Here is a 24,062-nt window from a genome sequence, read left to right as displayed (position 1 = left end):
TGAGAACCATGGGGCTAGATGGAGGATGTGTTGAGAAACAATAGCTCCACATTTTCAAATTTTTTAAAATAAAGGTTTCTATGCTTTCATAGCAATATTTTGATTTACCCCTCATTGAATAATAAATTAATATGTGAATTAAAACCTACTGGTTCAGAGGATACTCTTTCATTGATAAAATTAATATTAATGGTAATTTTATAAAGATTACCCCAAAAATCTCTAGGGTCCCCATATTTACTTTTTCTGGTTTTCTAAATCTTTTTCATAAATACACAGCACAAAATCAAATTATGCCAGTAATTCTGAATTTGAGAAGATAAATGATCACTTACAATCAAAATAACACAATCAAAGTAACAAAAGAGGACACCAACATTTTCTAATCCACTATAACAACTAATTTGGAGCAAGCCTCTGACCCAGAGTAAAGATCCAAAAGAAAAACTAGGTTGAATATTCAACTAGATAACTACACTAGGAATAAGCTGGCTAGTGTTCAGTAGCGATAGGGAAGTAGATTTATCTATGTGTAAGGTTCATGGTTCAAACTCATCAGTGGCTCCACAGGAGAGAGACGAGGCTATCTGCTCATGTGTTCCAATATTACTAACTTAGAAACCCTATCTATATAGGGTTGCTTTGAGTTGGAATCTTACTCGATGGCAGTGGGTTTGGTTTGATGGGTTTTATGAGGTAATAGCAAAAAGTAGAGAAAATACAATGGTGAGAATGTGCCACAGTATTCTTTATTAGATTTAAGAAGTTCCCAACCAAATCCTACCTTTTCTGGAGTGAGGCATTTCATGTTGGTTGACTTTAATATGTGCTGTAAGTACTCGTTTAAATAAATTATATTTGTGTTAACCGTCACCTGTAGAGAAGAGGGGAAAAAGTAAAGGGGATCATAATTTGTACAATGACAAAGCTGTGACTTTCTCTTCCAGGGATGATGACCTCCTTAAACTACAGGCAACAAAGATGGTAATGACTTTTACCAAATCCAACACATTGGGGGAGAGCATCAGTCCTTAGTGATATAGATGACTTTACAGAAGAGCAACATGCTGCATAAAGAGGATTTTTAATAAAATCGCAAGACTGGAAGGAACCGCGCCCAACTTTTAATCTGTAAGCCATTGCCTTTGTAAAGTTTCTCTTGGATGCCAGATTCAATAGTAATTGTTCACACTTACAAGGAATAGGATATCGTCTATGTTTTGATCAATCAGTTTAATTTCAACAATGCCACTCTTGCTTTGGTGGCTCAGTGGATTAAGCACTGGGTTGCTGTTAGGTTAGTGGTTCAAACCCACTAGCTGCTCTAAGAGGGAAACGATGAGAATTTTGCTCCATAAAGATTAACAGATTCAGAAACCCTACAAACCAGTTCTACTCTCTTATAGGACCATATGAATCCAAATTCACTTGACAGTGAGCTTGTCTTTTTAATTTTGGGGGCGTGGGGGGTGGGGCTTTACCCCCCAAATTACAATAGTAACTTAGAAAACTACGTGCATTATTTCCACTTAAGGCTAGTTTAGAACAACATATATTGAAAGCCTTTTTTGCTTTCCATATCTGCCACTTTTTAATGGGATTAATTTTATCAGAGAAGACAAAGCTAGGCAAAAAGCAGGAAAGAAAAGTGCAAGAGAGTCTCAGGAACTAACTTTGTTTTCCCATTCAAATTCGGCCCACATCTGCCGGAACTCAGCATCAGTGCAAGTCGCAGGCTGGATATAGTCCATGATGTCAATGTGGATATCACTGAGCACCACACAATTTCTGTCACTTGCTGCTCCAGAGACATCGTAAACTGCAATATAACATAGACACATAGAAAAGGATCTCCAATCACCAGGAGCAATTTTAAACTTTAATAGTTTTACTTTTTGCAAATATGATATTAACATTTATATAACTTCTAATTGTGTGCTGAACACTATGGGCTTTATAAATAGCACCTGTTCAATACTCCCAATTAATCCTATGCGATGGTCTGATTATTTTCCACTTTCCAGATGAGGAAACAGGTACAGAAGTTACTTAAGTCTCTCACGTTTAAACAACCAATAAGTGGTGGGGCCAGGATTCAAACTCAGACACACTGTACTTTAAAATTCCATCAGTACTGTGTTAAGCACTGCAGGGACTCTACAAGCAGTACGAATGTATTATGTTTTTGAATGAAGATTGCTAGGCCATAGCATCAACAATGTAAGACTGTTTGTTTCTCTCTCTTCCACAGTAGAAAACAAACAACAAAAGAAACCCATATTGGCAACAGGCGGATTCTAGCTCAGGGACTGTGTTTCAGACTAGAACTGCACTCCAGAGGCTTCCCATAGCCAGGCCTTTCTTCTAAGGCTCCTTGGGGTAGGCTTGAACCAACTTTTTGGTGATAGCCCAGCACTTAATAGACTGCACCACCCAGAGGCTCAATAGTAAAAAGGCCCTTCATCATCCAACTGAAGCCTGCCTTCCTCCTCTTCTGACATTCCTCCATCCTATCTACTGAAAGGAAATGGAAGTTCAGAGAATAAGCTCCTTTAATTTCCGGCTCCACATCTAAAACTAAATGTCTCTAAGCACACTCTCACCACCTTCCCCTTTGTGTCAGAGAAGTGTTGTGTCTTCTCTTCCAGGTTACTCATTCCCACCTTCTCTGACCCGTAATTTCACTCAGGACCTGGCTCCACCAATCATTACCTCTGCACCCTGCTCTTTCTTCCCTTACAGCCTATGAATATATGCAAACCTCTCTCATCTTAAAACATAAATCTTTTTTTTTCTTTTTTAACATTTTATTGGGGGCTCATACAACTGTTACCCCAATCCATACACACATCAATTGTGTAAAGCGCATCTGTACATCGTTTCTCAAAACATTTTCTCTCCATTTAAACCCCCGACATTAGGTCCTCATTTTTCCCCTCCCTCCCCGCTAAAACATAAATCTTCCTTCATTGTTGCCTTCTCTTATGACTCAGTACTCTCTCATTTCTATCAAGATTCCTATCTTAAAATCCTCATTGCCTGTTGCCTAGTCTTTACCTTATCACCACTGCTTGGGACACACCACAAGAAATGTGTTAATCACTCCTTATGAAATCCAGAGGGTTTTCTTTTCAGGTTTCATGTTATTTAATCTTTGCAGCTTCTTAATCTATTCTTTACTTCCCAAATCACACTTTAGATTGCCCTGTTAGGTCCTTCCTCTTATGATCAAGTTATAAATATTTAAATAGATGCTATGTTTAATTCTTCCCTTTTCTCACTCATTAGCTCTCTCTGGGTGAGTTCTTCCTATGGCTTCAACTACTGTCTGCACACTGAAGATTTATACCTTTACTGAAGATTTATACCTTTCTCTCTGGTTTGGACCTCCTGTTAAGGTCCTGGTTCTTAACAAATTATCCCAGGGTATCCGTAGATCAATGCTTCCCAAAGTAGACAATACTGCCCCCTGGGGAGGTGCTGGAATGACTGGGGGGAAACCTGCTAAAGCAGCTGACACTTTATCCTGGATTATGGGCTACAGTACAAGTTTTTCAATGCCAAGGGGGCAGAGTAATTTTTTTCTGAAAATGATGTCGTAGCCCAAATCCGTTTGGGAACCTGTACTCTTCATACACTTTTACACTCTTTGAAAATAAAAACTTTAATAATCAATATGCCCTAGATTTAACTCATTCTCTAATTTGTTCCTCATTTTTTGGTGATCGATATAAACATTAACCTAATACACTCAATGCAGACACCTCCTCTTTAATTATTAACCATGCCTGGGCATTCTGGCTCCTTAACACCTCGTGTATTCAGCCCCTCTCAATTCTAGAGGAAAATTGTGTGTTTTACTAATGCTACACTGCACCCCGAGTGACTCGTCTCCTACCTGCTACCCCTCTGCAAAGGGATGGCAAGACAGTTTCTTAAGGACAGTGACCTTGTTTGGTTCCTTATGCACCTTCCAGTACAATACCTGCTTTCAGAAGGTGCCCATAAATGATAAACTGATGGATTACCTTCTTGTCCTCAAGCATTATAGAAATTTCTGTAGTAAAACTTATTCAAACATCAGATGCTATAAAACAGCTTCTTACCTATGTTACCAAAAATTATTCCGTTTTCTGTTGATGCTACTTTGACATTAGCTTTAATATTTGCAAAATCATGAGGAGCAAGAGTCAAAGGAGATGGTTTTTCCACAAGTTTCAAATCCCCTGAAAGAATGAATTTGGACGATTTTAAAAACAAAAAACATATAACCTCTCAAGTCAGAAAACCTTAAAGGGATAAAGCTAAACAATATATAACAAAATAAGAAACAAGGGGATACCCCCACAAAATGGATTTTCCCCCAAAGCAATGTACTTAATTTTTTTAACAAAACAACCTTATCACCTTCAAAGTACTCTCTATTACACTTAATACATTTCTCAAATCTGCGATTCCATTCTTAAAAACATTTTAAAAACCCATTTGTCTGGATGGCTGACAACACTCCCTTGTTTTTTCTTCACCTCTTCTGTCATCAAATCACTGTCCTTTCATATTCCTCTTCAATTGAGGAAACAAAAAGAAGTCACATGGAGTGAGGTCAGGTGAGTCAGGTGCACAGGACAAGAGAGGCATGCTATTTTTTGCCAAAAACTGCACTGAGATGGCTGCATGAGCTGGTGCATTGTCGTGGTGGCAAAACCAGTACCACCAGCCACAAATTAAGCCTCTTTTTGATGCACACTGTTAAACGCAATCTTTTCAGAACCAATAAACAGAAAGCTTGAATAACAGTCTGACCTGATGGAGTGAACTCCAAATGCATTACAAGTCAACATTTTCATTCATTTGGGAAGCTGACATCCAGAACGAGGTTTGTCATCAACTGACACTTCACCTTTTTTAAAACGAGAAAACTACTCATACACTTGAGCTTTTCCCATAGTGCTGTCCTGGTAAGCTGTGTGCAATATGACAACAGTTTCTGCAGCACTCCCCCCCCCCCCCCCCATCAGCAGGGATCAAATTTCACAGCCGCACGCTGTTCTCTTAAATCAGCCATCACAAAAAACGTAGCTTGAGTGAAACTGCTTTTATAAAAAATTCACTGTGACCAGAGAACCTTCCCACGCGACCCCTCTGAGTGCACTAACTCAGAGCAAGTTGCTCAATGCTCGCCCAGCAGAAAAATGCATACTACAAAAGCTCCACTACCCCCAGCGCAATTCCAGGTTTTTTGCGTACCCCCTGTAAGTTCAGAAAAGTGGAATTGAAGAGGACTAAATGTTAAATGTAAAATTAAGCCTTGATGCAAAATCTTCAAAGGGCTCAGGAAAAATCCTTAAAAGTCTATTGAAATTTGTGTATTTCCTTTGTTATGTTGAAATAAAAATTTATTATGTAGCAATATTTTCCCTTTATGGTAAATTTCCTCACCAAGAGTAGCTAATTCCAATGTGCAGTTTTGCAAAGTATCACTGGTTTGGTTCACAACGAGCACATCCAGGACAATATCATACTGGTTGACGTGAACATAAGCTTCAGCATACACGGGGTCTGAGAAACCTGTCAACTGGGTGACCTAGCAAACAAAAATAAAAAGCTAATCAAATGCCTGAGACAATTTAGCCATAGGACTAAGTATGACAGGTGAGAACACAAGTGTTTAGATTACACAAGCCATTTCAAAGCATTTAAAATTATTTTGACAAACAGAAATGGAAAGTGAAGCTATATTAGAAAAATCCCATAATTTAAAAAAGTTAAGAGTTCTTTATACAATACAGAATGTAAACTCTAATGAAAAAGGTGAATCCAAACACCTACTGGTTTTAAAGCAGTGTAGATCATTATATTAATATAGATGCTACATACAAGGTGGCTTCAAAGAGTTCATGGGAAATTTCCTTCTATTTTTCCAGGATCGTTTTTAAAGTGCACTGAGTATACACATACCCACCAGGATCAGCTAAAAAGTATTGCTTCTATGTTTCCAGTTCATACACAGATGGATTTATTCCAAACAAAACCCATTTTACCTGTGGATAATTACATACAAGTTCCTTCATTAATAAGTTCAGTCAGAACAATGGCCCCCCAGAGCTGCTGGGCTCACTCAGCAATCCAAGACAGGGAAGTCAGCTCAGAAGGTTATTAGCAACTGTTTATTTATTTATTTTTTTGATAAGATTGTCTTTAAAAGCTCAGGGCAATCACATGAGCTTATTGGTGGTGTTGTCAGATACCAATGGGTCAGTTCCAATTTACAGTGGCCCTTGTACAACAGATTGCCCAGTCCTTATTAGAAAGAAAAAAAGTTTTTTTTAACTGAAAACTCTTTAATGGTGTGATTTTAAGAGTTGCTTCCCCTTCACAATAATGCACCTGCTCCTTTGAGGGTAGCAAGAGCTGTCCTACATGAATTTCAGTGGGAAATCTTACCCCTTCCCATCCTACAATTTTGATTTTGTCTCATCAGACTTTTTATTCCCAAAACTCAAAAGAAAACTTCAAAGGCATATGACTTGCATCCCTGAAGGATGTCACAGTGTAACAGAAGCACAGAGACTTCTGCAAGGAAGGCTGAACGATGGAAGCACTGCTTTCACAAGAGGATAGGTCGAAATGAAGGACTGTGAGAAATATAACTGCACAGTTCATAATTTGTGTGTAACAAAGTTTCTATGATTTTATAGCAATACTTTTTAACTTACTCTTGTTTATATTGCAAAACATTTGTAACTTTGGTATTTTTACAATGTGTAATTCAGTAACATTCATCACATCCTGCAACTAGGACTACTACACATTTCCAGCTTTTCCCATTACCCTTAACAAGTTTAATGACCCATAAGTATTGATCCGTTCTTTCCTGACCCCCCCTCCTCTGGTAATCACAGAATAAACTTTGGACTCTATACATTTGTCTATTCTAGGTATTTTGTTAAATGGGATTACATAATTATTTGTTCTTTTGTGACTGATTAACTCACTCAGCATGTTTTCAAGGTTCATCCTGTATCAGGACGTTTTACTGCAGTGTTATGTACACTGTATTATGCACACTCTGTTTATTCAATCATCTCTTGGTGGGCATTGACGGATTTCCTCCACCTTTGGCTAATGCTGCAATAAACACTGATGTACATGTATCTGTTTATGTTCTTGTCTTCAATTCTTTTGGCTATACTGAGGAGTGGAATGGATCGCTCATGTAAATGTTTAAAAAATTTTTTTGTTTTAACTTTTCAAGGAATCTCTAAACTGTTTTTCACAGCAGCTGTACCATTTCACAGTCACGAAATCAACGGATCATGGCTCCAATTTTTCTACATCTTCGCCAATATCTGTTGTTTTCAGGGAGTTTTTATTTTTGTAGTTCACTATGTTTTTTTTTAAAGGCTGTTCTTTTTTGTGTGGTAAAAATGTTAACAAAATATGTGCCATTTCATCAATTTTTAAACTGACATTTTTAAAGAGGAAAATTGATTTTCCAAGAGGATTGTATATATAATTCAACATATTGGAAATGTAAAAATAGAGCTGCTTTGTTTATATCAGAATCAAAAGATGAATCTGAGTATGGAGGAAAATGTCTAAGCGTTGTCTGTTTAGTTTTTCCTTAGAAACCTAGTCAATCTCTATGGATCCCTTAGCTGTATTTATTAATCTAATCCAGGGCCTCCCTAAGTGGGCACAGGAATGACCCAGGGGGACTGCAAAAGCAGATACCTACACTTTACTCTGAATTATGAGCTATAGTACAAAAGCTTTAAATTGCACGTTTTTGGGTTTTCTTTTTTTTCCTGAAAAAAGAGAGGTAGGACAAATATGTTTGAGAACCTATGGTTTAGTTTATGATGCCATGAGGAGCCTTAGTGGTGCAACGGAAAAGTGTGTGGCTCTTAACCCAAGGCTGGTAGTTTGAATCCACTCCGTAGTTCTATAGGCGAATGAACTAACGACATGATTCCACATACAACTGGAGCAAATTATAAAATCATCAAATAGATCTGAAATACTCAAGTATTTTATTGACTTCTGAGTTTCAATTGAGATTTAATTTAATATCACTTATTTGACAAAAAAGGATGCTTAATAAAGTTACTTATCTTCTAAAAGTCAACAGCAGACCAGCTTTCTTAGTTTTTTTTGATAATTTAAATATCCTACCAATGTACTTGACCTATCGTTACCTTGTTAAGTTTAGATGCCAGGGGATCTGCTGCCTCCTTCCTCTGTGTGTTACCCATTGCTGCCAACAAGCTCAGCTGGAACTGATCTTCCTTGCAGTTCATTTCATTCTTAGCAGTTAGTTGCATGAAGGAAATAGGGTCATCAGGCTGTACTGTCACATTCCTCTTTTCAGATTCTTTCTGTGTTGAGAAAGCAGTAAGGAAAGATAAGCCAGATTTTGTGGGTCGCTAAGAGGGAAAGCCCTCAAGTATGAGGACTGAAAAACTGACAAAATAAAAACCCAAAGTTCCTTTATGATCTTAACATGTAAACACCTTACCTTCTGAGATAATTTCTCTTCTTCAAGTTTCGCAGATAACATGTGAGAAAGGGACTGTCTGCATTCTTTATTAAAAATGTCATTCATTAAAGGTGAACATTCTGACAAGACCTTGAGGCACAGGGAAATTCGATCTACATCATCATCTGTAATTGGCTTCTTGGGAAGAGAGGATTTGCCCAAATGAAGGATCGTAGCCATGAGTAGCATAGCCTCGGCAACAAAAGACTAGAAGAGAAGAGAAATGGCTGTTTACTGTGTCATGATTGTCCAACTGTGAGGATGTCCCCTACAATCAGAAATAAACTAATTTTTCACTTCACCTGGGCAGGATTTCAAACCCTTTATATTATATCTCCTTCACATCGTTTTGCACCCTCCCCTTCCCTGTGCGGGCTGTCCTCTCCAAGACCTTCACTCACTCTCTATGGAACGTAACACGCGCTTTTCAACCGTTCGCCCTCACTTCAGTTTCTCACTTTAGCCCTTCACATGCTGATAGTCTTTTAAAATCCCAACTACAAGTTAAAAAATAGCTCATCAATTAATATTTTGCCATATTTACTTTCTTAACCGACCTACACACATACATGTTTGTTTGGCTGAGTCTTAATTTAATAAATATTACAATACACATCTCCTAAGAATAATTTTCTATATGATCATAACATCATTAGCTCACCTGAGAAACTTAACTATTTTAAAATGGAGTTGACCCTTAATCAATGTGTGTGTGAGAGAGGGGTACCACGCCAACCTCCCATGCAAGTGAAAATCTTTATACGATTTAGCTGACCTCTGAACACTGGGCTCGAACTATTGAAGTCCAGTTATATAGAGCTTTTCTCATCCTATTCCCACTGCTCTGACTGTGAGGTGGCTGGACTGCTAAGTACAAGTTCAGCAGCTGAACCCACCAGACGTTCCTTGAAAGAAAGATGAGGCTGTCTGCTCACGTGGATGCACAGCCTCGGAAGCCCAAGGCAGTCCATTCTACAGACAGAACTGCTCTGAAGCCATACTGACTTGTTTGCAGTAAGTTCAGCGTGTTGCAGTGAACTCAAGTGTTCGCAGTGGCCACTGAAAACACCAGGTGTTTGTAAATCCATGATCACATAGTTTATTTGGCTGTTCTACTTTTTGGTCCCTTTTCAATTCTACTAGCCCCGCTGCCTTATAGTTTTTCATGATGTTGACTTTTAAAAATAGCCCAAGTAAGTTGTTTTTAATACTGTCCCACATTTTGGCAAGGACATCATAGAGGTGAGGTTTTCTTCCTGTGTTGCAGTAGGAGGCACTATCTATCACCAGGTTGTGCCATTGTTGGTGATGGTGAATTTGATCACTTGCTGCTGCTGCTGCAATCACCAATCATTTCCCTCCCTGAAGATACTTCCTCCTGTAGCCTTCACAAGAGAGTATCACTGAGCATCATATTTAAGGTTATCCCCAAATTCCAACTTACTTTTCCAGTCTTTCTTAGTATTATCCTGACATATGCCCCACCCACAGTGCTGTTAACTGAGTATTGTTCTATACACATCTTTTTAAAAACTACCATAAGCCTGGGAAAGAATCAGAGGGGAAGCAGGTGTAATAATCCCCCAAGTTTTGATACTTTCTCTAATGGAGAGCAGATAGAGGATGGTATAGAAAATGTAAGAATAATGGCTAGATATTTCTGAAATTTAATGGAAACTATAAATATACAGAACCAAACTGCTCAATGAATCACAAGCAAAAGAATCACATAATCATATCAGAATAAAATTAATGAAACTCAGTGATTAAGGAGATAAATTTTAAAGGTATTGCCTTCGTGGGGCTTGGTTGATCCTAGCTAACCTAAGTGACTTCATCAACTCTTACATCACACCTCCCCTTGACAAATCACACTGAATCAATTATATTCCTTTGTCAACTTTGTAAGAGTATTAGTGTGCCCCTTCCTCCTACTAAACCCTTAAGCTCTTCCTTGACAGGAACTCTAACACTCATTTTTGGGTCCCTCCCTGTTTATCACATACAACCCCAAACCTCTGCCATGGAGTTCATTCAAATTCAGCAACTCTATATAGCTTGAGGCTTTTTGTGTCTTTACAAGAGCCAACAGCCTCATCTTTCTTCCTCTGAGTAGCTTGTGGGCTTGAACTGGTGACCTTATGATTAGCAGTCCACAGAAAGCTTACCAAACAGCACATCCAGGGCTCCACAATGTATAACCAGCAACAAACTCACTGCTATAAATTCAATTCTGACACAGAGCAAACCTCTATGTACAATAAATGAACTTACATTTTGCTTCTTCTTCTCTAGAACCAAAGCTACATAACGCAAGGCAACCTTGGTCAGAGTTGTAGCAAGGGAGGCAGCAACAAAGAAATCTCCATCCAAAAGGAATCCTCTCAGGGGAGGCCTGCAAAGCAATTAAGGAATCTATCAACTTCTTAAAAGTTGGACACAAAACCAAACCCACTGCCATCAAGTCAATGCTGGCTGACACATAGTCACCTCCTGGTGGCTTTCCAAGACTGTAACTATTTAAAGGTCTACAAAGCCCAATCTTTCTCCCATGAAGCTACTGGTGGTTTCTAACTACCCATCACAGAAAACACAACCCAACTCATAAAGCTGTTGTGTAAATGACTCAAATAAGCCTATTTAACACTTTCATTTCCATCCATCAATTCAGGAACTCAACTAGTCCTTTAAGCTCTCAGTGGAAAAACAAACAGAATACCCAGCTTTAAAATTGATCTTCAAATACTGGCAAAAGCCAACTGAATAACGAGAGGGAAAATGGCTAAGGGTATATGTGCTGCAGTCAATAAGCTACATTCAAATCTTAGCAGGTGTAATTATTGCATCCCCTTGGGTTAAACCTTTCTAAGCCTCAACTCCTATAAACTGGGTAATAATACTCTCCCTTCTTGAAAGGTGGCTTGCAAGACTATGAGATAAACTACTGAGCATAATGCCCACACATAGACCCTTGGGACAGTTCGACCCTGTCCTACAGATGTGAAAGCAGATACAGTAAGCACTCAAAAAATTGAGGACATTATTTTTTTCATCTTTGCCATAAAAACGGAGAGCAAATCAAGGGGAAAATATAGTACAAGTTCTATCCCATCAGTCAGAAACTGGAAGTCTTCAAAGTTCCATAAATGCTTGGAAGTTAGTTACATATATGACCAATATGCTAATGGGCAACAATATCCTCAGAGCCACTTCTGCTTACTACCCCACCACCCCTTCTTTGTGAGTAAAAGAATTTTAAACGGAATATGACTGTATCATTGAAGAGAGGCAGAGGGTTTAACCATCAACATAATCCCTGGGAGAAAAAACTTGCACAGCCCTCCCCTACTCCCCCGCCTTTAAAGTACCTCAGTGGCACAGACTTGCATCTTGGTGACAAAAGTAAAGTGATGAAGAGTCAGTAGCTTACCTATCTGATGCCCACTTACTATTTTATACACAAGAGTAACCATGGGAAGGCACAGGTGCATCACATTACCTGTCTTCCTCTTTCTTGGTAGGTCGGGAACTGCTAAGGGCGCTCTGAGTTGCATAGGTGCCCATCTCAGTTACCAATTTCTGAACTGGCCCCACAGTTATTTCTTCTTCAGGTTTTAATTCACCTGCTTCTTTCTTTATTTCTGACTCAACAATTGGGATCTAAAAGTCAATTTAGTATTAATATCAACAATAAGCAAAATCAGATTTAAACAATTCAACCGTTTCTATAGAGAAAACATTCCCCCAAAGCATTTCTGGGAACTTGGAACTCTCCTTCTAATTTCCTTGCAAGGTGATGTGGGAAGAACAGGGGCGTTGGAGTTAGATATTCTTGAATCTGAATTCTTCTTTTGTCACTTACTAGTTGACCAGATGTAGACAAATTAACTAAAGCAAATTGAGCCTAAGCTGAACTTTGTTATATGGAAATATTCTTTCCACAAAGTTACTTAATAGGAAAATGGTAAAGATAGTGCCTAACATAAAAAAGATACTAAACCTTACTTCTCTCTCTAGTCATCTCTTGAAATATTAGGAAAACTTATATAAATCCTTATCTGCAAACAGTTAACGTAATCAACTATCTTTAAAACAGAAAAAGCTATTACTTAGTCCCAATACCAGTCTATCACCTGATTCGAGCTCTAAGGAGCCCTGGTGGCCCAGTGAGTTATGTGTTGGAGGTCAGCAGTCTGAGACCACCAGTGGCTCCAAGGGGAAAATTTGAGTTTTCTGTTTTCCTAGATATTTATAATCTAGAAATTTCCTAGAAATTGATATTTATAACCTCAGAAACCAAGAGGTGTCATTCTACTCTACCCTATATGGTCGCTATGAGTTGGAATCAACTTGAAAGGCAATGGGCTAGTTTTGTTGTTGTTGTTGTTGTTGTTAAGAGTCCTCATCTATTCCATTGGCTTCATTTTATATATTTTTAAAAACCCAACATCCAGTCAGGTTAAGGAACTTAACTGTGTTTTATTCAAATAATGTGTGTGTTATACATTATAAGCAGCCCTTCACAGCATTAGTTTCCTGTGCATGCTATGTGAGTATGCACATTATTTCCTGGGCACACAATCTACATCAAAACACAGTATATCCAAGAGCTCAGAGCTAATTACTGACAGAATCAAGGTTAGAACCTAGTGTCCTGACAAGCAATCCACTGATGAATACTTATTTAGGACATAAAGATTCTACAGTTAGTCTTGTTCTTATAATACTTATACTTCCTTTCAGAACACCAATGCTGAGTTTTATACTTTGATCAATTAAATCTGATGCAGAAAGGTGAACAATATAGATAAAAGAAAATCAGTGAGGTTTCAACCAGGGGTGGACAGGGGAAACACCCTTTAGTTTCCCACATATCCTAGAGCTTAATTAATTAAAAAAAAAAATTAAACTCAGAGCTGACTCAGAGCCACCCCCTGGTGGGTTGTGACTGTCACTACTTACAAGAGTAGAAAACCCAGCCTTTCGCCCTCGGAGCTGCTGCTGGTTTCAAACTGCCAACCATGTGGATCACAGCCCAATGTGTAACCACTATATCACTAGGGCTCAGTGGATTAAGACGCTTTTTTTTTTTTTAAACTGTTCTTTAGCCCTAACTCAATTCAAAACTGACTGCCATTAAGTCATCTATGACTCAGAGCGACCCTATAGGACTGGGTAGACCTACCCACCCCTATGGGTTTCCAAGATTGTAACTGTGGGAGTATAAAAACCTCATCGTTCTCCCACGGGACACCTGGTGGTTTTGAACTGCTGACCTTGTGGTTTCCAGACCAATGCAAAGCCCTCCACAAAGTACAATTTACTAAGACGAAACATACCTCCCCAAGGGACCTGCGGATTTCAGTCATCACACTCTGAATGTCTTCCTTGGTACTACAGTACTCTCCCAGGATCCACAATGCTCCTCGGTAAATCCTAAAACAAGAATACACATTCTGAAACACTGACCTTGCAAACTCATTTTGATGCAGGGATCTTTGTGAATTCACATTCAAGCAAGAAACCCAGAGTTTTATATTATAAAGGACTAAGGTTGAAAACTTAAAAAGAAAATTCTTGTTTCTTTGATTCTCTTCATAAATAACAAAGATAAAAAGGAAAATAAATACTCTTATTTACTACTAGGCACATTCTTAAGTTTTATAAATTCAAAAGCAGTACAATACCAAAATGTTCCCCAGAAAGGGATGAACTTCCATGTTTACTTTTTTATTTGTAATCACTAAGAAGAGTTATCTTTTCCTAAGATTTTCATAAAACATATACAGAAAAAAGCTAACCATAAAAACCGAAGTGCTAAGAGATTATGGTTATCAAAGTAAATCCTTAATAAAGTTTACTGCCATCAAGTTGATTGACTCACAGCAACCCTGTAAGACAGAATAAAATGGCTCCTTTGGGTTTCCAAGGCTGCAAATCTTTACAGAAATAGACTGATGGGTTTGAACTGCAGACCTGGGCAGCAGCCCATCGCTTAACCTGTAAAGAAAGGCTCCTTAATTTTTCCTCATAAAGCATGCAAACCTATCTCACTCACATAAATACTTACATTTTCATATGGTAAAAATAATTTCGTGCTGGCCAATTCCTACCTATCTAGGCAAACAGTCTGTGAGTTTGTTATCATCTATCAATTAAATAAAATGTGGATGCAATACTCCTAACTCACTAGCAAAGGCTGTTTGAGAAGAAATAGCCATCAGATCTAGGCTATATTTTCAAACCTCCTCTTTAAATGCCAATCTTTCTGTTCGCAGCCCAATGATTAACTCACTGCACCACCAAGGAGCCTTCAAGTGCTAAAGAAGCATATACACGTTTCAAAAAGTGGTTGAGAAACAGGAATTAAAATAATGAAATTTTCCACCAACTTTTTGAAGGCCCCTCATAAATGACGATGTCCAAAAATTGAAGTCATTTAAACATATGTTCTTTAGGGAGCTCAGGATTCACAAATCCTTTTTGAGGATTCACGCTAGAGCAACTAGCCAAGTCACTTCCTACTTAAAAATACTATCTGCCCAAACAGTTTGAAACACTTGAGGGTGTGTACCGATCATGGCACTTATTTTGTCCTATTTTGGTTTGTCTTAAATCTCCCTTTATTTTATTTTAACTTACTTGACAGATTTAATAGCATGAAAAACTTCCAGCATCTTTTCAACAATAAGCATTCTCAAGTTATCAAAGCGCTGAATGGCTTCACGAACAAACTCCAAGACATCAGCAGCTGCTGCTTCGTTGCTGTCACTTAGAAATTCCATTAACTAAAAAGATGAGAGAGAACAACTGCATGGCTTTCATGAAGTACATTAACTAATCTACAAAGAATGTAACTTTTACTAATCTTCAAATATATAACAAACTGTGAGTTGAGAAATAGTAGTATTACCCAAATAATTATTGTTGGCATATTTTGTACAACAAAGTTTCTGAGACTATAACTGGGCATGGACGTAGAAAGCCCCATCTTTCCCCCTAAAACTCACAAAATCAAAAGCAAACCAAACTCACTGCCATCAAGCTGATGGTAACTCATAGCAAACCTGGAGGCAGAGCAGAACTACCCAGGCATTTCCTAGATCTTGACCAAGTAGAAAGTCCCATCTTCCCAACCCTGAAACTCATAAGAAAGTGGACATTCACAACTGAAAGTAAACTGAGAAACTCCTAAATGGTAACTAAAAGAAAAATCACGTTAGAGAAATTTCAGAGCTGAAAGGCAAAATTTGGGAAGTAAGATTTAGTGATTTGGAACAACTGAACTTTCTAGAATTTAAATGTTGAGTGACTTTAAAAAATTCCTTCAGTGAATATAAAATTTCAAAATGAAGATTAACATCACAGTTACATACCACAGGAATAACATTTGCGGCCATATCTGGAAATCGGACAGAGCAAGAATGTAATGTCCGCACCAGGAGCTGCCTGTATTTGTCAGTATCTTCATGCTCCGACACATTATTTGTTTTAATCACTTCCTTTTTCAGGACAATAACCAGCTATAGAACAAAGTAAAAGTAAGTTAGTATCATGCAATGTTTTCAATGACAGCACGCGCTGTTAAGAATCTTGTCTTACCTCTTCAACATTCCTAGAAGACACAAGATCCAGTGCTAACTGCAGAGTCTTCTTGCGCACTTCTAAGTCTGGGGTGCTCAACACTCTTAGGATGTCCATAACCAGATCCTGGGGGAAAGTGAAAAATTCCAGAAGTGACACCTGAGAAACTTAATTGTAAAATTAAGTTTTACAAAAGGATTCTATCTATCACCAACTTAATCTTTTTATAAATCACAAGTAGAGGAATAATCCGCTATTTTGCGTCTTCTGATGTTACGTGATACAAGGAAATACTATCGCACATGTTGTGTTTAAGTTGAATTTGTTGACTCTGAATCTATCAAGCTTAAGCTACAACTTAAAAGACTTGAGGAATATAGAAGTCAGAGGAACAAGCTAACACCACAGGGCAGTGACCACACATATTGCACAGGTCATTTGGCCAGGTGTCTTCAACAAGTCAAGGTCATGAAAAAACGATACTGTTCAAAGCTAAGGAACTCTTAAATTGGAACCAACCTGATGCAATGAGTTTCCAGGTTGGGTTTAAGAAACACACCAACCAGATAGGATATCTAGTCAGTAATTAGACATACCTACATAGGGCAATTTTGGAACAACTGGGAAAATCTGAATCTGAAGCTGGTATTTAGATAATACCAGGAACTTATTAAAGAATTTGTTAAGCGTGATAATGCTATTTTAGATATGTAGGGATGTATATTTTTTAAAAACTGTGACAAATAAATATTCCAACTACAGCAAAGCCTAATTTATAAGTGATTTTATTTTTAAATCTTTATATTTTAAACATTTAAAGCTGATTTTAAGATTATGAAAATATTAAGGGTGAACATCTATAGGCCCTTCACTGACATTCACCAACTGTTACTGTTTTGCCATATTTTGCTTTATTATACTCTGCACAACTAAACATTTCAGAATACTTTCCTTGTATACCACAATACAATTATTAACTCAGAGAGCTTAACACTAATTTAAAAAAAAGCAAAAACACAAAACCCACTACACCTTTGGGTAGGTTCCAACTCATAGTGAGCAATACTACTAAATAAAATAGTTTATATTCATATTTATTCAATTGTCCTTTTATAGCAATATTTTTGTTCTGATCCAGAATTCAATGCTTTCATGGTCATGGATTTCTTTTTCATAACAATTCATGCTCATGAATTCAATAGGTATTTTTATGACAAAGGCCACACGTCTAAAGAATACAGTCATTTACGAGTTACATGTTAGGTGACCAAAGTTGAAATTGCTCAGTTGACAAGCCTCTTAGTTAACCAAGGTGACAATGCTTAAGAATGCTCTCAAATGAAATCTAGTCTATTTAGGATTGCTCTTTCTGTTAGATAACACTCACCTGTAGTACTCGTTCATGTGCTGGATGCTCTTTTAATTCGATCAGCCGATCCAGAACAATGAGCTTCACGTTGTTGTCACTCTCCTTAATAATTAAATCAATGTAGCACTGAGCAGCAGCCTATATCGAAAGAGAAATACAATCCAATTGAATACAATTGTTGGGTACTGCCCAGTGGATTTTGAAAGACAGCAATGTGCTGTGGCTGAGCAGCATTGCCTCACAATGTTTTCTTGGTGGTAATTCTTACAGAAACCCATCACCATGTCTTTTTCCTGAAGAGTCGTGGGAAGGGTTCAAGCACCAGTCTTTCGGCTAGTATCCGGGGGCCATGCATCTGTGCTTACACAGAACCTGAGAGTGAGTTTGTAAAAAAACACCAAGAATCCAAGGTATGCTCACCAACATGTGCACGAAAGTTGCGTTGTTTCCCAAGCTCTCAGAATACCACAAGCATTACCAATGGAAAGAATGGAAAACAACTGCTATAGGCCAAGCTAACAACAAAAGTCCCCAAGGAAAAATAATTTAAAAAGCATAAATGGCCAAAAACTTAAGGTTTGAAATTATAGAGGAAAGCGGGGGAGACGGACGACACACAGAAAGAATCCTCAAAACAATAGCTTTGGAGCACCTTTTCATATGGGGCAAGATCTAACACATCTGCATGACAGTACAGAACAATTAAGAATATCAAAATGATCCTGTGCATGAAAATATTTTAGTATAAAATATTTTATACTAATGTACTTATGATGCAAAAAAATCTAAAAGCCTTAGAATAGTTAACGTTTAATACAGGAACCCTATGAGTGTAATAGTTAAGAGGTCTGTTGCTAACCAGAAGGCTGGCAGTTTGAATCCACTCACCCAGCCCCTCCACTGGAGAAAAGACCCAGTGATCTGCTCCCCAAAAGCCTACAGCAAACTAAAACAGATGCACTCTAACTCACGGTGGCCCTACAGGACAGGTAAGGTTTACGGAAGCAGACTGTCACCACATCGTCTTTTTGTAGGGCAGCTGGTGGGTCTGAGCAGTCTGACCTATGGTTACCAGCTCAATGCTTAACCCAGTGCTCCATAAGGCTCTTTCCATGAAGTCTGCAGTCTAGAAAATCCCGTGGGGTAACTCTATACCGTCACATGGGGCTACGATGAATTGAAACGGACTTGATAGCACTCCAGAGCAACGAAGGCTATTAGGGAATAGTGCTCTCAATGGCCCAAACTGAAGATGAGATCAGTGAAATGAATACAATGGCAGGGGTTATAACCCAGAGAAACAAAACACCTGTACTGAACATAAGCTACGTTAGAGAATGAGAGAAAGGGAAGAATGGAGAAAATAAAGGGAGGAGAGGAAGGGAAGGAAGAGAAAGTGTGAGGGAGACACAGCTTTTCCCTGCAGAATCCCTATGAGTAAAGGTAGAATGAGTGAGAGACCGAAAATCATGGTCAGCAACCCACAGTAGTAACTGTTGAAAGGCAGACCTACTATGGAAGCTAAAATGAGTAGATGTAAGTTTGAGGACAAACAGGCTATTTGTATATTTTGAAAGTATCTCTCCCACAATACTTACTATTTAGACAGAGGGAAAAAGCAGCACAGCGGTGGAGAACCCCAGCATGCACCATGTTAACCTAATGACCCAGGTGAGCTAACATTACCAGTTCTTACAAGTAGTCAGATACATCGGCATCAGGCACTCCGGGATCTGACACACTGAGAAGACTTCAATGGCTTTCTCCCCTAAACTGCACCGCCTCATTCTAAACATGAGCAAACACCCCACAAACCCAATCTGGGAGATATTTTATACAAGGGCTGATCAGTACCCTTCAGAAAGTGCCAAGATCATGGGGTAAAAAAAATCCCTGTGGTACTTATGACTGGAGGAGACTAAGGTAATTAAACGCTGTGGGATCCTAGATAGGATACTGAAATAGAAAAGGACATTTGCGGGGAAACTGGTGAAATTTGAATCAAAGCTTAGTTTAGTAACAGTATTATACTAATATGAATTTCTTAGTTTTGGTAATCATATACAAAGCAGGCTCAAAAAAGCTTGTGGAAAAATCCCATTATCTTTTAACTCCATCTTCCCACAAACTTTTGAAGCTCCCTCCTATTAGTTATGCAAGACATTAGCACTAGGGGAAACTGGGCAAGGAGTACATGGGAACTTTGGTCTTATTTTTATAACTTTTCTATAAGTCTAAATCATTTCAAAATTTAAAGTATCAAAAGCAACTTTTTAAGTATTGGCAATTCCATCTCTGGACATATTAGGGTTCCAGATAGGGCCTTAAAAGCTGGATTATATGAAGAAGAGTGTGACATCAGGACTGGCGAGAGGCTTATTAACAACTTGCAGCATGCAGATGACACAACCTTGCTTGCTCAAAGTGAGGAGGACTTGAAGCATTTGCTGATGAAGAATAAGGATTGTAGCCTTCAGCATGGATTACAACTCAGTGTAAAGAAGACCAAGTCCTCAGAACGGGACCAGCAGGTAACATCATGATAAATGGAGAAAAGGATGAAGTTGTCAAGGATTTTGCCTTACTTGTCTAAACCATCAAGGCTCATGGAAGCAGCAGTCAAGAGATCAAAAGATGTATTAGGTAACTCTGCTGCACAAGGCCTCTTTAAAGTACCAAAGAGCATGGATATTACTTTGAAGGACTAAGGTGCGCCTGACCTAAGCCATCATTGCCTCATATGCATGTGGAAGTTGGGCACTGAATAAGGAAGACCACTGAAGAACTGATGCATCTGAATTGTGGTGCTGGAGAAGAATAATCAAAGTACGATCGACTGCCAGAAGGACAAATATATATTGGAAGTATCTTGGAAGAAGTAAGGCTCAAGTGCTAGCATGACAAGACTTCATCTTAGATATTTAGGACATATAGTCAGAAGAGACTAGTACCTGGAGCTTAAAGACCTCAGGTTTGGTACAGTGGAGGGGCGGAGAAAAAGAGGAAGGCACTCGATGAGATGGACTGAGACAGTGGTTGCATCAGTGGGCTCAGGCACAGGAACAATTGTGAGGATGGCACAGGACCGTGCAGTGTTTCCTTCTATTGTGCATAGGATTGCTATGAGTTGGCAACGACCCAAAGACACCTAATAGATAAGGTCTAGATAGAAAAAACTAAAAAAAATACAAAGATAATATTTCATTATTTAAAATACTTACTGAGACCTTTTTAGGATTCATCAGTTAGGAGCTAGAACTCATTTTCCCATATCTTGTTTTTACTGCAATTAAAGGTTAGGGGAGAACAAGTTTTAAGGGATATGGTAGTTACATAATCTCCCGTCAACTTGAGAAGGGGTAGCGTCTAGCCTGTCAATCAGGTCACAGTGTGATGACCTCATTTGGAGGTGCCAAGGAGATAAATAACTCACTGGAGGCCAGATATACACTCTCTGCTTCACCTTCCTGCCAACAAGACACATGGAGCTATGCTGATACAGCAAAATCCCTGGAGCTGGAGGAGCCATGTGGAGATCTCTGCCAGTGCTGAAATCCTTTCACTGCCACTGGATCCACAAGACTTTCCATCCACTGTCCTGTGATCTTTCAGCATCCATGCACTGCATGTGTTGTGTGAGTCTGAAGAGGAATTTATAAACTGGTATTGGACATGTGGGTTAATATCAGACTTATGGACTTGATCTGGACAGGGCTGGGGTGTTTTCGTAATATACAATTACTCTTTGACATAAAGACCTCTAATACACACGAGTATCCCTGGATTTGTTTCTCCAGTCAACCTAGACTAACACAAGGGGCATCTGGGACAATTAGCATTACAGAGCCCATAAGGCACTGCTGTACACCCTCCTATGGTAAGTGGTAATGAGATCTTCAAAACTTAGGAGCAGTCATCTAAGATGCAACTATTGATCTCTCTTCAAGCAAGGAAAGAAGAGTGGAGATGACAATCAAGGACGTAAGGAAATAGTAGTCCTAAGAGCTAATGAACCATGAGAACGATAGCCAGCACTAGGCTAAAACCAAACAGCCAGATGGTGTTCAGCCACCACAGCTGGCCACTGAGGTCAAATCACAATGAAAGGTCCTGGGCAGAAAAAAAGTTTAAGAAGTTGAACAAAACTCACAATCACCCAAAAGACCAGACTTACTGATTCAGTATCCACACTGAAGAGTCACACAGGCCAAGGAGTGACACAGTGTGCTGCTAACTCCAAGGCCAGCAATTTGAACCCACCAGTTGCTCCTTGGCAGAAATATGAGGCTTTCTGCTCCTATAATGATTAATAATTCAGAAACACACCGTGGCGGCTCTACAGAATCAATGGGAGTCAGAACTGACTTGATGGCAGTGAGCTGAATCACTAGTATGATAGGGACTGGAGCTAACCCCACCCCCAGGGATCAACTTCCTGCCAAATGACAGAGAGTCCTGCGAAGTAAGTGAAAACAACAAGGAGAATGTAGTCCTCGGTACACTCACCCACAAGAGACTAAAAGGGCCCCAGTCCCAAAACAAAGCTCAGACACAGGAAGGGGCAGGACAATGAATGAAAATGGGAAATCCAGGAGGAAGTGAGAAAGTCCTGTACTATTGAGGGGATTGCAACCAACACCAGAAAACAAAATGTGTTTAAATTGTTGAATGGAAAATTAATTTGCTCTGTAACTTTTTACCCAAACACAATAATATATATTGCAGGGCTTAGGGAGTGCTGTAAAAATGCCAATATCATCCTCTGGAAACTGGGACCTTTGGTATTTTTTAAAAATAAACACAAACACACGTGGAGGAAAGATGGAAAGACAGACGGGGGGGTGGGAGTAAATTGGTCATTGTTCCCTTTATGTCACGTAAGGCCAGGAAGCCACAAAGTGCACTGCAATGTCACTAAGTCGTAAGTGATAAGACATTAAATGTGGCCCCAAAAGAAATGAACATACCTTGATAGCAGTTGGTGCACTAGAGAGGGTCACCAATGTGCCAGCAGCTTCGTATTTCACAGCGGGGCTGGACGACTGCAGTAAGTTATAGATGCAGCGGATGAAACGAGCCCTTTCTGATGGATTAGCATGACAGACCTGAAGAAGAAAGCATGGAGGTTTGAACCGTCTTCAAGGACATTTGCTTTCAAGGGGCTTTTTTACAGATGTCAGATTGTGGGATGCTGATTTTCTTCACTTGAAAGCTTTTGTATTTAAAGATAAAACATGTTGGCCAATTTGAAGTGAAACTGTCACACAACCTTGATCATTTCAGAAAGGTAAGTTTTACTTAAAATATCCGCAACAGGTTTTTATTCATTTAGTATAATCATATTTCTTGGGTCATAAAAAGGTTTTACAATCAGATATACATATCACACATAAGGAAAACAAAGTAACAAAGCATAGACATCAATGTATTTGTCAAATACACTAATAAATGAGTATTTTAACAGAATAAATTGGGTCTTAAAATTTCTTGGATGTCATAGCAAAAAGGGCAATACTGTGGATATAATTAACTCAGTAACAGATAAAAGGAAAGTATCAGTTCTTCAAATAAGAAGTGCCACCTTTCTTTCCAGTATTATTTCCTACACTTGGGACCTTATTTTAATACTGGGCTGGCAACTAAAACTTTCTACCCTATTCTAGAGGTACCCTGATATATCTTTATTTGTGAAACAAATTACCCGTTATTATATTAAAATTTCCTAAAATACACACAGTGAAATCTCTACTAGCTGGGCATAATCTGCAAGCTAGTCACTCCTGGACCCAAAAAACTAACGGATGGTAGATAATCCTATTTCTGACAGTCTCAGTGGCAACCCTAAACGATACACATGAACAAAAAGAAATAAGCTTCACTGTCTTGATTTCATCCTAAACACCAATTCCAAAGGATTGATATTCTTTTCTGTAGCAAAGTTTTCTGTCATCAATAAGCAGTGTCTGCTTTGAGTGTTTAATAAAGATGCTGCTAATCTTTGTGAGAAGCTACTTCTTTGTTGGTTTTCAACTGCAACAGCAGTAAAACCAGATGTTATTGCAACTTTTATCAAAGGATAACAACATTAAAATGCTGGCTATGGTGTTCTTCATTTTAAAATACAAATTTCTAGCTAGTGACTTTATGTTAGATAATATTCTATAATTTCAGCATATTTAAAATGTATCCATTCTTCATAACAAACAAGCATAAAACATATTTAAGGCATCTTTATTTGCTTGAAGATATCCAAAGTAATGCAGTGTACACTCAAGGAAAGATCTTGGATTTTATTCCAAATCTTCACCATAATCTATTGGAAAACAAGGAGGTATAAAATTTCTTTGACGATTTAATCGATAAAGGCATGAATTTTTATGTTGATTTAAGAAGGCAAGTAGAAACGACTTGGAAAACATAATAACAATAAACCAAGGGTTTAAAAAAATAATTTTAATGGGTCATGCTATAAAATATTTCTACTACTGAAACATATTACTGGAAATTAAATACCATCCCAGAAAGAGGCCTCTAGTTACCTTGTGAACTTTGTTTTAATATAAGTTTAAA

The 24,062-nt window shown here is 38.5% G+C and overlaps 1 protein-coding gene across 2 annotated transcripts in view; it reads right to left on the bottom strand.

The window, feature by feature from the left end:
• COPB1 (COPI coat complex subunit beta 1) overlaps positions 1 to 24,062 on the bottom strand; it is a 34,314-nt gene that overhangs the window by 2,212 nt on the left and 8,040 nt on the right. For both annotated transcript variants that reach the window (XM_004711562.2, XM_045290953.1), the window contains exons 7-20: positions 22,460 to 22,597; positions 17,511 to 17,630; positions 16,142 to 16,249; positions 15,916 to 16,062; positions 15,182 to 15,327; positions 13,879 to 13,975; positions 12,039 to 12,199; positions 10,814 to 10,934; positions 8,519 to 8,746; positions 8,199 to 8,378; positions 5,440 to 5,584; positions 4,107 to 4,226; positions 1,674 to 1,819; positions 785 to 874 (exon numbers count right to left, since the gene is read on the bottom strand). In XM_004711562.2, the coding sequence (XP_004711619.1) occupies positions 785 to 874; positions 1,674 to 1,819; positions 4,107 to 4,226; positions 5,440 to 5,584; positions 8,199 to 8,378; positions 8,519 to 8,746; positions 10,814 to 10,934; positions 12,039 to 12,199; positions 13,879 to 13,975; positions 15,182 to 15,327; positions 15,916 to 16,062; positions 16,142 to 16,249; positions 17,511 to 17,630; positions 22,460 to 22,597 (1,947 nt within the window). The remainder of the gene's footprint in view (positions 1 to 784; positions 875 to 1,673; positions 1,820 to 4,106; positions 4,227 to 5,439; positions 5,585 to 8,198; positions 8,379 to 8,518; positions 8,747 to 10,813; positions 10,935 to 12,038; positions 12,200 to 13,878; positions 13,976 to 15,181; positions 15,328 to 15,915; positions 16,063 to 16,141; positions 16,250 to 17,510; positions 17,631 to 22,459; positions 22,598 to 24,062) is intronic.

Source organism: Echinops telfairi, unplaced genomic scaffold (genome assembly GCF_000313985.2).
Source record: "Echinops telfairi isolate 266 unplaced genomic scaffold, ASM31398v2 ScPeMD7_60;HRSCAF=208, whole genome shotgun sequence".
NCBI lineage: Eukaryota > Metazoa > Chordata > Mammalia > Afrosoricida > Tenrecidae > Echinops > Echinops telfairi.
Note: the sequence above shows the minus strand (reverse complement) of the source record. Positions and strands in the feature narration are given on the sequence as shown.